This window comes from Pteronotus mesoamericanus, unplaced genomic scaffold (assembly GCF_021234165.1).
Source record: "Pteronotus mesoamericanus isolate MK-2021 breed Mesoamerican mustached bat unplaced genomic scaffold, CSHL_Meso_final contig_246, whole genome shotgun sequence".
Taxonomy (NCBI): domain Eukaryota; kingdom Metazoa; phylum Chordata; class Mammalia; order Chiroptera; family Mormoopidae; genus Pteronotus; species Pteronotus mesoamericanus.
Window position 1 is genome coordinate 8,120,176 of NW_026555104.1, and position 12,858 is coordinate 8,133,033.

General features: G+C 39.9%; 1 protein-coding gene across 1 annotated transcript in view; it reads left to right on the top strand.

Annotated features, from left to right (window-relative positions):
- The window catches only part of MYO1D (myosin ID), a 303,106-nt gene that overhangs the window by 90,356 nt on the left and 199,892 nt on the right, over positions 1–12,858 (top strand). Inside the window, exons 8-12 of the mRNA XM_054573135.1 lie at positions 619–822; positions 3,709–3,854; positions 3,930–4,044; positions 6,967–7,137; positions 10,712–10,782. Of these exons, the coding sequence (XP_054429110.1) occupies positions 619–822; positions 3,709–3,854; positions 3,930–4,044; positions 6,967–7,137; positions 10,712–10,782 (707 nt within the window). The remainder of the gene's footprint in view (positions 1–618; positions 823–3,708; positions 3,855–3,929; positions 4,045–6,966; positions 7,138–10,711; positions 10,783–12,858) is intronic.

Below are 12,858 nucleotides of genomic sequence, written 5' to 3' on the forward strand. Positions count from 1 at the left end.
AATTCAGCATCAGATTAATCACCAAATTAGCTGTTAAGCCATACACTTGGTTGATCATTAGTGTTTATTGAATGGTTAGAATATTAACTAAAATACTTGGGGAATCTAATATATAATAGAGGTAATCTTTCAAATCAGAATGAAAAGCTAAAGTGTTCAATTAATAGTATTGGAGCAACTAACCACCAGGAAAAATAAGGTTAGATTCTTAACTTTACACCACATACAAACAAATTCTAGGTGGATTAAAAGCTTACATGTAAGAAAAAATGGTACAACTATTAGAAGAAAATATTAAATATTTATAAAACCATTGGAGTACAGTTGGTCTAAGTATGACACCAAAGAAAGATTCATAAGCAAAAGATTCATAGGTCTGATTCATAAAAATAAAATACATGTACCCATCAAAAACATTTACTAAAAATTAAAAGAGATGGGTGTCTGAAGAAGAAAAAATGGATGAAGCACTGGATTTTTATATGCAATATATTTAGGAAGAAAAGGTGCTACACACTGAGTCACTGAATTTTGTCTGAAGTTAGCAAATGTACCCCTGACATAATGTTACAGAATCTCATTGGCAATGGTGTGTCCTGTTTCTTCCCTTTGGTGTAGGGGAATTTAAAATTTGTAGTGGATGGTGACACGCCTCTTATTGAAAATGGCAAGGTTGTATCCATCATAGCAGAGTTGCTGTCCACCAAGACGGACATGGTGGAGAAAGCCCTTCTCTACCGGACTGTGGCGACGGGGCGCGACATCATTGACAAGCAGCACACGGAGCAGGAAGCCAGCTACGGCAGGGACGCCTTCGCTAAGGTGGGTTTTAGCTCACACTCCCTGGGTCTGCTGTTGATCTCAGCTGCCATTTCAGTGAATTTCTGTAGGGATGTGTCCACACGTTCCTTGAAAGTAGGTTAAGGCTTTTAGAAACTGTAATGATTGTTTTTGGCCATCACAGTCTAAATAAAAACCCTCACTGTGAGCATCACTGCTAGAAAATGTTCTGTGAAAAGCAAAGCTGAATGATGCTTGCTTCGTGGGGACCCTCGCTTACATGGGCCCCTCTTGTGGCCCTCTGTTTTGCTTCTCTCACTCAGTTATGCTTCATGGAAGTCCCCTTCAGGTCCCCTGATGGAGTTCTGGTCCATTCTGTTTGTCTGTGTACCAGTGTGTTGTGGTGGTTCCATAATGTATTAACCATCCTCCTTGTAAGTCATTCACCTTGTTTCCTTTGTTGCCACTGCAACAATGCTGCACGTTGGCCCAGTACATCTCTCTACACACAGGTGCTCTTATTTCAGTTGGAGGGACTCCCAGAAATGAGCTTGCCTGGTCAAAGGACACATTGATTTCAAACTTTACCTTTACTGGTTTTATGGGTACATAGTAATACCTCATTCTCACCTAATTTTCATTACTAGTGTATTAGAGCACCTTGTCATATAAGGTATTTAAGTATGTTCTGAGAATTGCCTGAGTATGTTCTCTGTACCTTTGGGGCTGTTATCTTTTTATTGTCAATTTGTGTAAAAGCTAATAACTTTAACCCTTTGTCTACTTTCTGTGTGGCAAATGTTCCATTTTTTCAAGTTTAAGATTTTTCTTTTCTTTTTTGCTGGTTAATGAGGTTGCTTTCTACCCTGTTTTTTATTCTTGTAAGTCCCAGGCTTGGTTTTTAGTCTTGGGAAGAAATTGAATTAATCTAAGTGCAATGGAGAGTGGAGGATTTGAAGGTGGGACAATGACATGGTTTGAATTTTTAAAATCATTACTCTGTCTCGGTATGGAGAGTCTCATGGGGGGGAAGAGGAGGTGGGTAGGGCAAAAATGGAAGCAAAGAGACCAGTTAGGGAGATATTTCAGAAATCCAGGAGAGAGACCATGGCAGCTTGGACTGGGAAGGTAGCAGAGACAATGGGGAGAAGAGCATGGGTTGAAATAACTGTGTTTGGAAGATAAAATCCACAGGATCTGTTTGGGAAATGATGGAATCAAGGAAATTCCTTAACATGGTCTGGCTCCAACCTACCTCCTCTGCCTCATTTCCTACCAGATTCCAGCCCCCTTTTTTTCACTCCAGCACGTTAGTCTTCTCTAAGGCCTTGTAAGTTGTCTTAATCCCTTTCTCCTTCCAGCCACAGGGCCTCTGCACGTGCCTTTTCCTCTGGTTGGATTGTCCTTCACTCCCCTCTTGCTTGGGTATCTCTTACTCATCCTGATCTCAGCCCACTTTCTCAGAAAAGCTACCCCTGGCCTCTCCGAACACTGAGCAAGTTAAGTTCTCCTCAGCTCCCATGCACCAGTAACAGAGAGAGAGGGAGAGAGAAAGAGAGGGAATATACCTGTGTACATGTGTGATTTCTCCTTCACCTTACTCCCTAAGACCCTTGGAGACAGACCATGTTTATGACTGCCTAGCACTGTATCGCCAGCAAACTGCACATGGCAAGTACTCGGCAAATATTTGTTGAATGAAGGAATAAATTCCTAAGTTCCTCTTGCCATTATTCATGGTTAAAAGTGGAGTAGGAATAGTTTCTCGGGGTGGGAAGACAAGAGTCCTGACAGGACCTAAGTTTGAGAAGACTGGGAAACATCTGAGAGTGTCATCAGGGAGAGAGCCAAGCCTAGGAACCTGGAGCAGGGAGGAGGGGTCTGCCCTAGGATAATACACTGGGGAGGAATTACGTATGACGTTACTACTGTTTAATATTGGGTGGTGCAGCTGAGAGAGGCATTGGTGAAGAGAGAGGCCTAGGAGAATTCCAGCTTCTGGAGGTCATGTAGGGAGGGCCTATCAAAGGTCACCTAGAAGGAGAATCCAGTGAAATAAACAGAAAATTAGGAAAGTGTGGTATCCTGAATCCCACAGAGGAGAAGGTTTCAGGAAGTGAGTGGGACACTCGGTTGAGATGTCCTTGTAGCAGGACAAGAAAGCATCTCTAGAGAGATGCTTGGGGTCCTCGATGAGCCATTTCAGTGGAGCAGTGAAAGCTAAGTGAAGATTGGAGTGGATTGAAGAGTAAGGGGAGTTGAAGAATGAAGGCAATATTTATAGATACGCGTCAGTAAAGAGAGCGAGTGGCTGGAGGGAGATGTTAAGGCAAGGTTTTCTAAAGACATGATATTGTAGAGCATGTTTGTACCAGGATGTAAATGTGTGTTCGTGTGTGGTGCTTTTGTCTACATGTGACTTGGCATGTGTATCCTTGTGTATTGGATGCATATTTGATCCTCAAGGAATTTCATACTGGCCTTTGGCTCAGATCTTTATTTAGCATTATAAATCGGTATTTATATTTTTAAAATTTATAGAGCTTTAGTGGAACACAGTTATTAACTCATTGGTTTCCCAGTTTTGTATAGCTGATGAGATTAACAACAAAGCAACGAAGTTACTTATACATGGGAGTAAGCCAGTTATTGAAATAACTGGGCACAGAAACATACCTGGGGAATGTTGTTGGAGTGCAGTACATGTAGCAACTGATTATAATCTTAAAAATCCAAACTATTTAGTTTTGCATCCACTGTGTTGATTTTTTTTTTTATCAGACAATCTGTATTTGTATTGTTCTGCTTCAGGTAATAACCGCTATGCTAACCGGTAAGAAGGGCGATAGGAATTTAAGACTTCTCACATACCTAAACATAGACTCATTCCCAAACGGGCAAGAATTTACAATGTTGTTTTCCTCATAGGCAATATATGAGCGCCTCTTTTGTTGGATTGTGACTCGCATCAATGATATTATTGAGGTCAAGAACTATGATACCACAGTTCATGGGAAAAACACTGTCATTGGCGTCTTGGATATCTACGGCTTTGAAATCTTTGACAACAACAGGTAAACTGGATTCGATACTTAAAACACTTGTTTACTTTTTATTTGTTTGAACTTAATGTATTCCTTTTCTTGCAGCTTTGAGCAATTCTGCATCAATTACTGCAATGAGAAACTGCAGCAGCTATTTATCCAGCTGGTTCTGAAGCAAGAGCAGGAGGAGTACCAGCGGGAAGGGATCCCCTGGAAGCACGTGAGTGGGCCTCTGTGGAAATGTCTGCATACTTTTCACAGATTACTGGTAGTGTCAAATCTTATCCTTTTTAAAGATATTTTTAAAAAACCTTCTGGGGCTCTAGTTGGTGCAGCTCAGTGGTTTAAACACTGGCCTGCAAACCAAAGAGTCATTAGTTCAATTCCCAGTCAGGGCACATGCCTGGGTTGCAGACCAGGTCGCTAGTTGGGGGCGTATAAGAGGCAACCACACATTGATGTTTCTCTCCCTCTCTTTCTCCCTCCTTTTTTCTAAAATAAATAAATTTTAAAAAAATCTTTGGGGTACATGAAACACCAAAATTTTAGCTTTTCTTTTTGGGATGTGTAAATGCAATTCATTTTCAGGGTTGGTAGGTGGGATATCTCTAATTTAAGACTCCCGTGGCTCTGGCCAGTGTGGCTCAGTTGGTCGGAGCATCATCCAATAGATGGAAATGTTACAGGTTTGGTTCCTGGTCAGGGCAGATAACCAGGTTGTGAGTTCAGTCCCTGGTTGGGGTACATATGAGAGGGTGACCAGTTGGTGTTTCTCTCTCACATCAATATATTTCTCTCTCTCTCCCCCAAATTAGAATCACTATTCTGGGCAAGTATTTCCTTAAAAAACTTTAGAATTCTGAACATAGTAATTAATTCTTTTTTTAAAGGAAATTTCAAATACATAAGAGCAGAGATCATAATGTAATAAACTCAATGTACGCGTCACCCAGCTTTAACAGGTATCAGTGGGTTGCCAGTCTTGTGTCATCTGTACCCACCCACCAACCCCTAGATTGTTTTGAGCCAAATCTCAGACTGTGATGTGACAGTAATGTGATGTATTTCATCTCTAAATATTTCAGTGTGTTTCTCTAAAAGTTAAACACTTTTACAAAAACCATAGCCACAATACCATTAACGCACCTAAAGTTACCATTAGTTCCTTAATATAAAATATCCAGTTAGTGTTCACATTTTACATTTTCTTAATTGTCATAGAGGGTTTTTTTGTTTTGTTTTGTTTTGTTTTGTTTTGTTTTTACAGACTGTTTGAGTTTGGATCCAAATGAGGTCCCTGTGTTATTATTAGTTCATTGGTCTCTCACATATCTATAGATTCATTCTCTCTCTCCCTTTTCCTTCCCACCCCTTCCTTATAATCTTTTGTTGAAAAGAATGGGTCATTTCTTCTGTAATGTTTCCCATAGTCTGGATTTTGCTAATCATATTCCTGAGGTGTCATCAAATATGTTTCTCTAGTTTGTTTGTTTGTCCTTGGTTATCAGATCCAGAATCTCGACTGGTTTCAAAACCAGTGTTTTTCTACCAGTGGTATGTGAACTTTGATCAGGAGGCTCATATGTCTGCTTGTCTAATTGATTCTGTTTTAAAAACTTTAAAACTTGGTGCTGTAGTTTTCAGGTCATTTTTAGCTGTTGAGGACCTGTCCAGACCCCACCCCATCACATCTCAGCTTGCCCCCTGAATCCCCTAAGAAACCCCCTAGAGGTGCCTGGTTGCTGGAAGAAACTGGTTTGGGAACCACTGCTTTAAGCAGCATAAAACTTACAGACTAAGATGAATCACTTTTGGTTTATAGAACTAGGATTTTAGGTTACTGACTTCCTATGTCCCTGGGACAAAAGACTTAGTCTCTAGTCCCATAATCCCAGAGTCTAAAATTTCAACTATTAATGAATATAGAGTTCTTGTTCTTTTGAGTATTCTAAGTATATTTTTTCCAAAGATGGAAACAACTTTTCTCCCTAATTAGAAATGTAATAAACGCCATAGTGAAGATAAATGTTTAGACCAGGACTTCTCCATCTCCGTACTGCTCTCATTTTGGACCAGACATATCTTTGTTGTGAACCTGTCCTGTGCTTTGCAGGATGTTTGGCAGCATCCCCAGCCTCTTCCCACTGGTTGCCAGTAAAATTCTTTCTGTCATGACCACTAAAAATGTTAGCAGACATTGCCAGAGGTCCCCTGGGAGGCTAAGTCACCTTCTGTCAAGAACCACTGATTTAGACAAACCAGGAAAGTATAAAAAAGAAAGTAAAAGCCACCAAGCTTGAGATTTTCAGTCCATAGAATACAGAAGAGAACTTGGAAGACTAGGAGTGGAACTGAAAACCATAGACAAATAACTGGCACAAATCCTTGATTTTAAATAGCATGGAGCAGGAATACGTGAGATACTTTAATAGTCCAATATGAGTTTATAGATCTTATAGAAGGTAACAGAGACAACTCTCAGTTTGGGGACCCCCTGAATGAGATGGGACCCATCAACACATGAGGTGAAAAGGTACAATAATAAGCTTCCCATCTTCCAATGAAGTTGAGCTTTCCTGAGTCAGGCTCATGTGTGCTCTGTGTCAGGTGATATCCTGCAAGACATCAGAATAAGCAGGTGTCCCAGAGCATTTTTGTATAAACTTTGCGCATATTGAAGTTTCCAAAAAGCCAAAGGTTATTCATAACTTTATTCAGCTCATGGAAGTAAATGAAAAACTTATTCGTTATTCTTAGCTTTTATCAATACTTACATCTCAGAATTAAATTTTTTATGGTATACCCTGAAAAAACATCAAAACTCTGTTAAACCCTTATACGCTTTTTAACTTTGGGAAACCAGAGAAGATTTGGATTTTAGCCCAGGCCCATATAACTGAAAATGCAAGTTCTGCATAATACCTTCACTTCATCACATTATATATTAAATACACCTTGAAGGTTATTTGTGGGTATTTAGTGGAATCTGGGTCTTGCGGTTAATGGCAAACAGATCGGGGGATTGAGAGTATGAGGGAAGAGGGTAGGTGCAGGATGAACTCCCGATACATATGGAGGTCCTGTTGTTTTATGCGTCCAGTCTCTGCTCCCTTTGGAATTGCTTCTTTGCTGTGTACTGCAGATCGATTACTTCAACAATCAGATCATCGTGGACCTCGTGGAGCAGCAGCACAAAGGGATCATCGCAATCCTCGATGACGCCTGCATGAACGTCGGCAAGGTCACCGACGAAATGTTCCTCGAAGCCCTTAACAGTAAATTGGGCAAACACGGGCACTTTTCCAGCCGAAAGGTAATGTGTGTAACGAGACCTTCCGCTCATTTTCATCCATGAGATTTTCCTCATTGTTTGACAGATCTCAATGACTGTATATGTTAGGCTACAAGAATGTCCTCTCAACTAAGAAAGAAAGGCTATAAACATCCATTCAGTGATTTATTGCTGTGGATAAATCTGCCTTCTCTGGCTTATAGGATGACAAGATTGAAAAAATTCATAATATCCAGGAGAGGGAGCTGCAGACTACACAATTTATTGGAAGTAGGGAAAAAAAAACGAACGAGATTCTTTAAAAAGGATGATGTCATTTATAACCAATAGGTACAAAGTCCTTGCTCACGTGGTAGAATTTTGCTTCTGCATCTGATCATTCTGACACTGAAAATAGCTTTCGTCCTTGACTTCTTACTGTAGTCCTCAGTTATAAAATGTAGTACATGTGCTTTGCCAGACTATGTGACTTCTTGAAAACAAATTCTAGCTATAATTCTACTTGTTACAAGGACTCATTCTTTAAATACATGAGTATCCTTTTAACTCCCCATTTTTCATATTCTGAAAATGTTATCACCAGATCACATTTCTGAATAGCTGGTGGCAGTTGTAGTTATCAGACCTTTGTGCTGTGCCTGGCATGGAGTATGCTATTAACATTTGCCCTAGGAGGGGTACACCGTGTCCTCAGGTGTTTCTCACAGATATAGGCTTGTATAGCAACCGTAAGCTAAAGGAAAAACAGCCCCCATACTTCTTCACTTCCATGAAAAAGGGGCGAACATGTATGCTCCTCCATAATTCCATGTCAGTCTATGATGCACCGCCATTTTCAGCAAGGATAAATCTATTCTCTAATTTTGTCCCCTTTGAAATTATGTAATCACAATAGGAAGATTCCATAATTAACTAGGTAAAGCACAACCATCAGATATAAATTACTGGCTGATATTTACTTTAGGGCAGCTTATTTCTAAATTGTTCTCCTTGGTTTGTTCCTGAGGATTGACTTGTAGCCCCACTACAAGCCCCAGCTTTGAGATACTACAGGCTGATCATGGACAGTAGGGTCCTGGTTAGAGGTATCCCTTCGGTTATTCTCCGTTTATAATACAGATACTTACTAAGTGTCTTTCATTGTTCAGGTACAATCCTGGGTGCTGGGGGAAAGAGCAGGGAGCCAAGTTATAAGCAGCCTAAATAATCAAGAATGACACTTTTAGAGATGGCATGATGACATGGGCAGATGTCCTGTTTTTGAGAGATAGGTTAAAAATGTCCTTTATAATCACGGTTCAGGTTTTGGAGACTCTCCTAGAATTGTGCCTACCAGATGATCAGTGATCATCAAATTTAAATTGAATTGGTCACGATCATACCAAATAAATCTTACAGAATATTGCATTTTAAATTAAAACATGCAAGGCTCATTTAAATAAATAACTGTGACTCTCACATGAGAAATCACCTCATTTTGATATGTTTCACCTTGGCCATTTATACACCTGAATTAAATTTGTCAACCATGTATTTTGAAATATAATCTTGTTCTCAACATAGCAACTGTACATAGTACATTTAAGCAGCTGCTATTGATTTGATAGGAAATGCTGAACAGTATTAATTAATCTGTAGAGATGGGATTTTCTTTCTTTCTCTCTCTCCCTCTCTCCTTTCTTTCTTTCTTTTCTTTTTTTCTTTTCTTTTCTTTCTTTCTTATGTGGGAGCCCAGGTTTTGCTGACTCTCAAACAAGGTGGCTCCTCTCTCTAGCATCGCCCCCCCCAGACAAGCACTAAGATGGGGGATTTTAAATCCTCTTTCCTGGGATTTTTGCCTAATGAAGGAAAGACATGAAATAACCAAGCTGTCGGGATATTTTCATCACTATGAATCTTTCTGTTAAACGATGCTATTATTCTGTATGTTAAGCCAGGTCTTACCATTTGCTACTGGTTACTGATTAGCTAGAGTTGTTGGCATGTTAAATAAGAGATTTCTGGCTTGTAACATTTATTTAGGCACTAAATTGTTTCTTATGCTTTAAAGTTATGAAGAGGCAGGAAAATTATCTAATAAACTATAAAATCACTATTTAAAGAATTATTAACACATAAAGTTAAATGATAAATGCCTAACTATTATTTTTCAGAAAGTAAAGCCTAACAGCTTCTCTGTTCAGATCAGTTAAAACTTTGCAGTATCCAAATGTAAGAATATTTAATTAGTATAGACATCTCTTGGGTCCTTCTCCTTGGGGGTTTTATAAATAAATAGGTTTTATAAAACTGGTTAATAAGAGAAGAAAAGAGGAATCAAATATTTTGGAGAAACACTGTATGTTGCTGGATCTCCATAGTTTGTTTAACCTTCAAAACAACTCCCTGAGATGTGATTATTAAAGGAGACAGAGCAAGTAGACGACAGAGCCAAGAGCTTCTAAGGAAGGCTGACCTCTAATTTCCTGTCTGACCCTATTCACTTGTTGGGTAAATAGACTAATTATTATTTTAACAATCTAGATACTGGCATAGACCCCACCATCCTGGTTAGAATTATTTGTTATCTAACACCGTAACCTAAGTGGTTTTTGTGCATAAATGCACTCAATGTCTTATGGATTCTTAGACATCTGCCTTAGACCTTACAGGCTGTCAAGTGGTCCCTCCCGGGCAGACGAAGCCTAGGTGCTACTGTAACAAGGAAAATTGCAGGAAGTTATGGAGACCACCAGGGCTATATAAAAGTTGCCTTTCCATAAAATATTCCCCTGCAGTGAGGAAGAGCTTCCAAAGGTTGATCTCTTTGAAATGGTAAGACCTGACCTGGAGTCCCAGCTTAGCAAAAGACAGATGAGCCATGCTCTCGTGTGCACAGGAAGCACAGACATTACGTTCAGGCCCAATAATCCTTCCCAGAGCTACCACTTCCTAGTTACGTAACCTTCTGCCAATTGCCTAACCTCTTTGAGCCTTAGTTTCCATGTGTGAGAAGGAGAGTTCATAATACTTACTCAACCATCAGTTGTGAGGATTGAATGAGACGTCTGTGCCTGCCAGACAGCAACCCCTCAATGTGGCCCTCCTCAGGCGGAACGTGGAGAAAGGGACTGGATCAGTCAGGGTAGGCTGGGATGCTTAAGACAGCAGCCAAGGCGTAAGTGTCATAGACAGTAGAAACCCATTTTTTCTCCCAGGCACCCAGACCTCTTTCATCTTCTGGCTCTCCCATCCCCTAGGCACTGTCCTTCTCTACATCCAGCTAATGGGAGGAAAAAAGAAAGTGCAGAGGAGGATCGCCCCCTTCTTACCAGCTTGGCCCTGGAGCAGCCTCGCCTCACTTCCACTCACCTTTCATTGTCCAGAACTTGGTCATCTGGCCACATTCAACTGCAGGGCTGCTGTGTGGGTTTCTGGCAAAAGCTCACATCTTTACCACACAAGCAAAATATTTAAATCAGGACCCACACGGTGTGATTTCATTCATAATGACATCATGCTTTGTAACATTTTATCATCTCATAGGAAATTAGAATATATTTTTAGGAAAGTAAAAATGGCTATTTTCAAAATAATCTCCTTCTTGATTTCTTAGCTCTGTGCCTCAGACAAAATCCTGGAGTTTGATCGAGATTTTCGAATTCGACATTATGCAGGTGATGTAGTGTGAGTATCCTGCTTTGGTACCTCATGTGATGGTTTGCATGCAGCCTCACTTCAGAAAATGTAACCAGGGGAAAATATAAGTTGTTTTCCTATTCACTTTTACACCTCTTTTAATCTTTCACTTTAAAAATAAGTTGGCATAGCTTCATTCATTCCTTGCTTTTCGAATACTTACTGAGGACACACTATGTGGCCGTGCACTGTTCCTGGCATAGATGGCAGTCAGTCAAAATCAACTGATGGATAAATGCATTATGGAACCAGCGTGAGAACTGGGATGGAACAATAGATGAGAGGGGCCTTTCCCTGAAGAAGCTAACAGCTTAGGGGCGGATATAAGCAGATACATGATAAGTCACTCTAAAGAAGAGTGAATGGAAGGGTTAAACTAGAGATACACAAAACATTATGAAAACACTGAGGAGTAATAATTAACCAAGATGGGGAGTTATAGAGAAGTCTTGCTGGAGGAAGTGATACCCATGCTAAGTCCTAAAAGTAAAAGAGGCTTTATCAGAACAAAGACCTAGGAAGAGAGGAGGGAGAAGAGAGGGCATTCCAGGCAAAAGAGACAGCAGACATAGAGGCCCTGAGATGAGAGTCATCACTGTATGTGAAGAGCTATAAATAGTTGGGTAACTTTATGAGCAAAACCCAGTTTGCCATATTATTTTTCAAATATGAGTTGAAAAGTAAAATTTGCATGAGCCGTGTTTTCTGATCATAATAAAAGTAAAAATTGATAAGAAAACATAACTAAAAATATAACTACAGTAGTGTTTTAGTTTCCTAGAGCTGCTGTAACAAATTACTTCAGTTGATGGCTTAAAACAAGAGAAATTGATTTTTTCACAGTTTGGGAGACCAGAAGTTTTAAATCTCGATATCAGAAGGCCATACTCTGAAGGCTCTAGAGAAGAGCCTTTTCCAGCTTCTGGCAGCCGCAGGCACTCCTTGGCTTGTGGCCCCATCACTCCAATCTCTGCCTCTGTGGTCACATTGTCCCCTCTTCTTGGGTATGTCAGTGTTAAGTTTCCTCTACCTCTGTCCTAAAACTATACCTGTGAAGGCATTTAGGGCCCACCTCGGTAATGCAATACAAGCTTCTCCTCTCATGATCCTTCCTATAATGACACCTTTTACCAGATAAGGCTAACTTTCACAGGTCCTAGGGAATTCGATGTCGATGTTTTTCAGGAGGACATTTTTCACGCTACTGTACTTAGTATGCTTTGACTGTCCACTGAACACTGCTCCTTGTCTTAGTGTTTAAAGAGCCCTCTTGTTCTTTCTTCTTATTTTTTAATTAGGAATTCTGTTCATATTCATAAAACCCATTATAGGAAAAGATGAAACAATAACAAAAAAACAAATGATGATCTCTAAATGCTGAAAAGACATTTGGAGAAATTTTAATAGCTGTTCCTGATTTAAATTAAAACTCTAGAATCATAAAATAATATGGCTCAAAATCATCACCCCATCTGTCAAACTAGCCATTAGTGCTGGTATGGCACCATTTCCCACTTTTTTCTGGTCCTGTTCCCAGGTTCCAGAATATTGAAGAGGGAAGACCCAGCACTGCACAGATATTTCCCACTACAAACCCAGGCCTCACTTATAGGGTACTTTCATCTATCTTGAAATGGCTGAGCTGGACAGAGGCCTTAGAGACCACCTAGGGCAGCCCTTTTGTTTTATAGATGAAGAAACTTATGCAGAGTGTGTAAAATGCATACCCAAGGTCACATAGCGTGTTTATGGAAGAGTTAAGACAATAGCTAGGTTTCCTGACTCCCAGAACTCTAGCTGACCTCTGTGAGTGCATTCAGTGCCTAGGCTTCCCCTCCTTTCCTTAAGCCCTCCAGTCCTTTTCTAAAGATTTTCACTGGACATTTCTGCGTGCACAGTACTTTATAAAGTATGGGCCCTGCCCATAGAGAGCTATCCACATAAGTTACATACATACATATATGGTTGTGCATGTATTTGTTTACATACATAAATTTGTAGATCACCTGTATAAATAATTACATACATTTACATACATACACTAATACAATAAAAAGTGTTCTA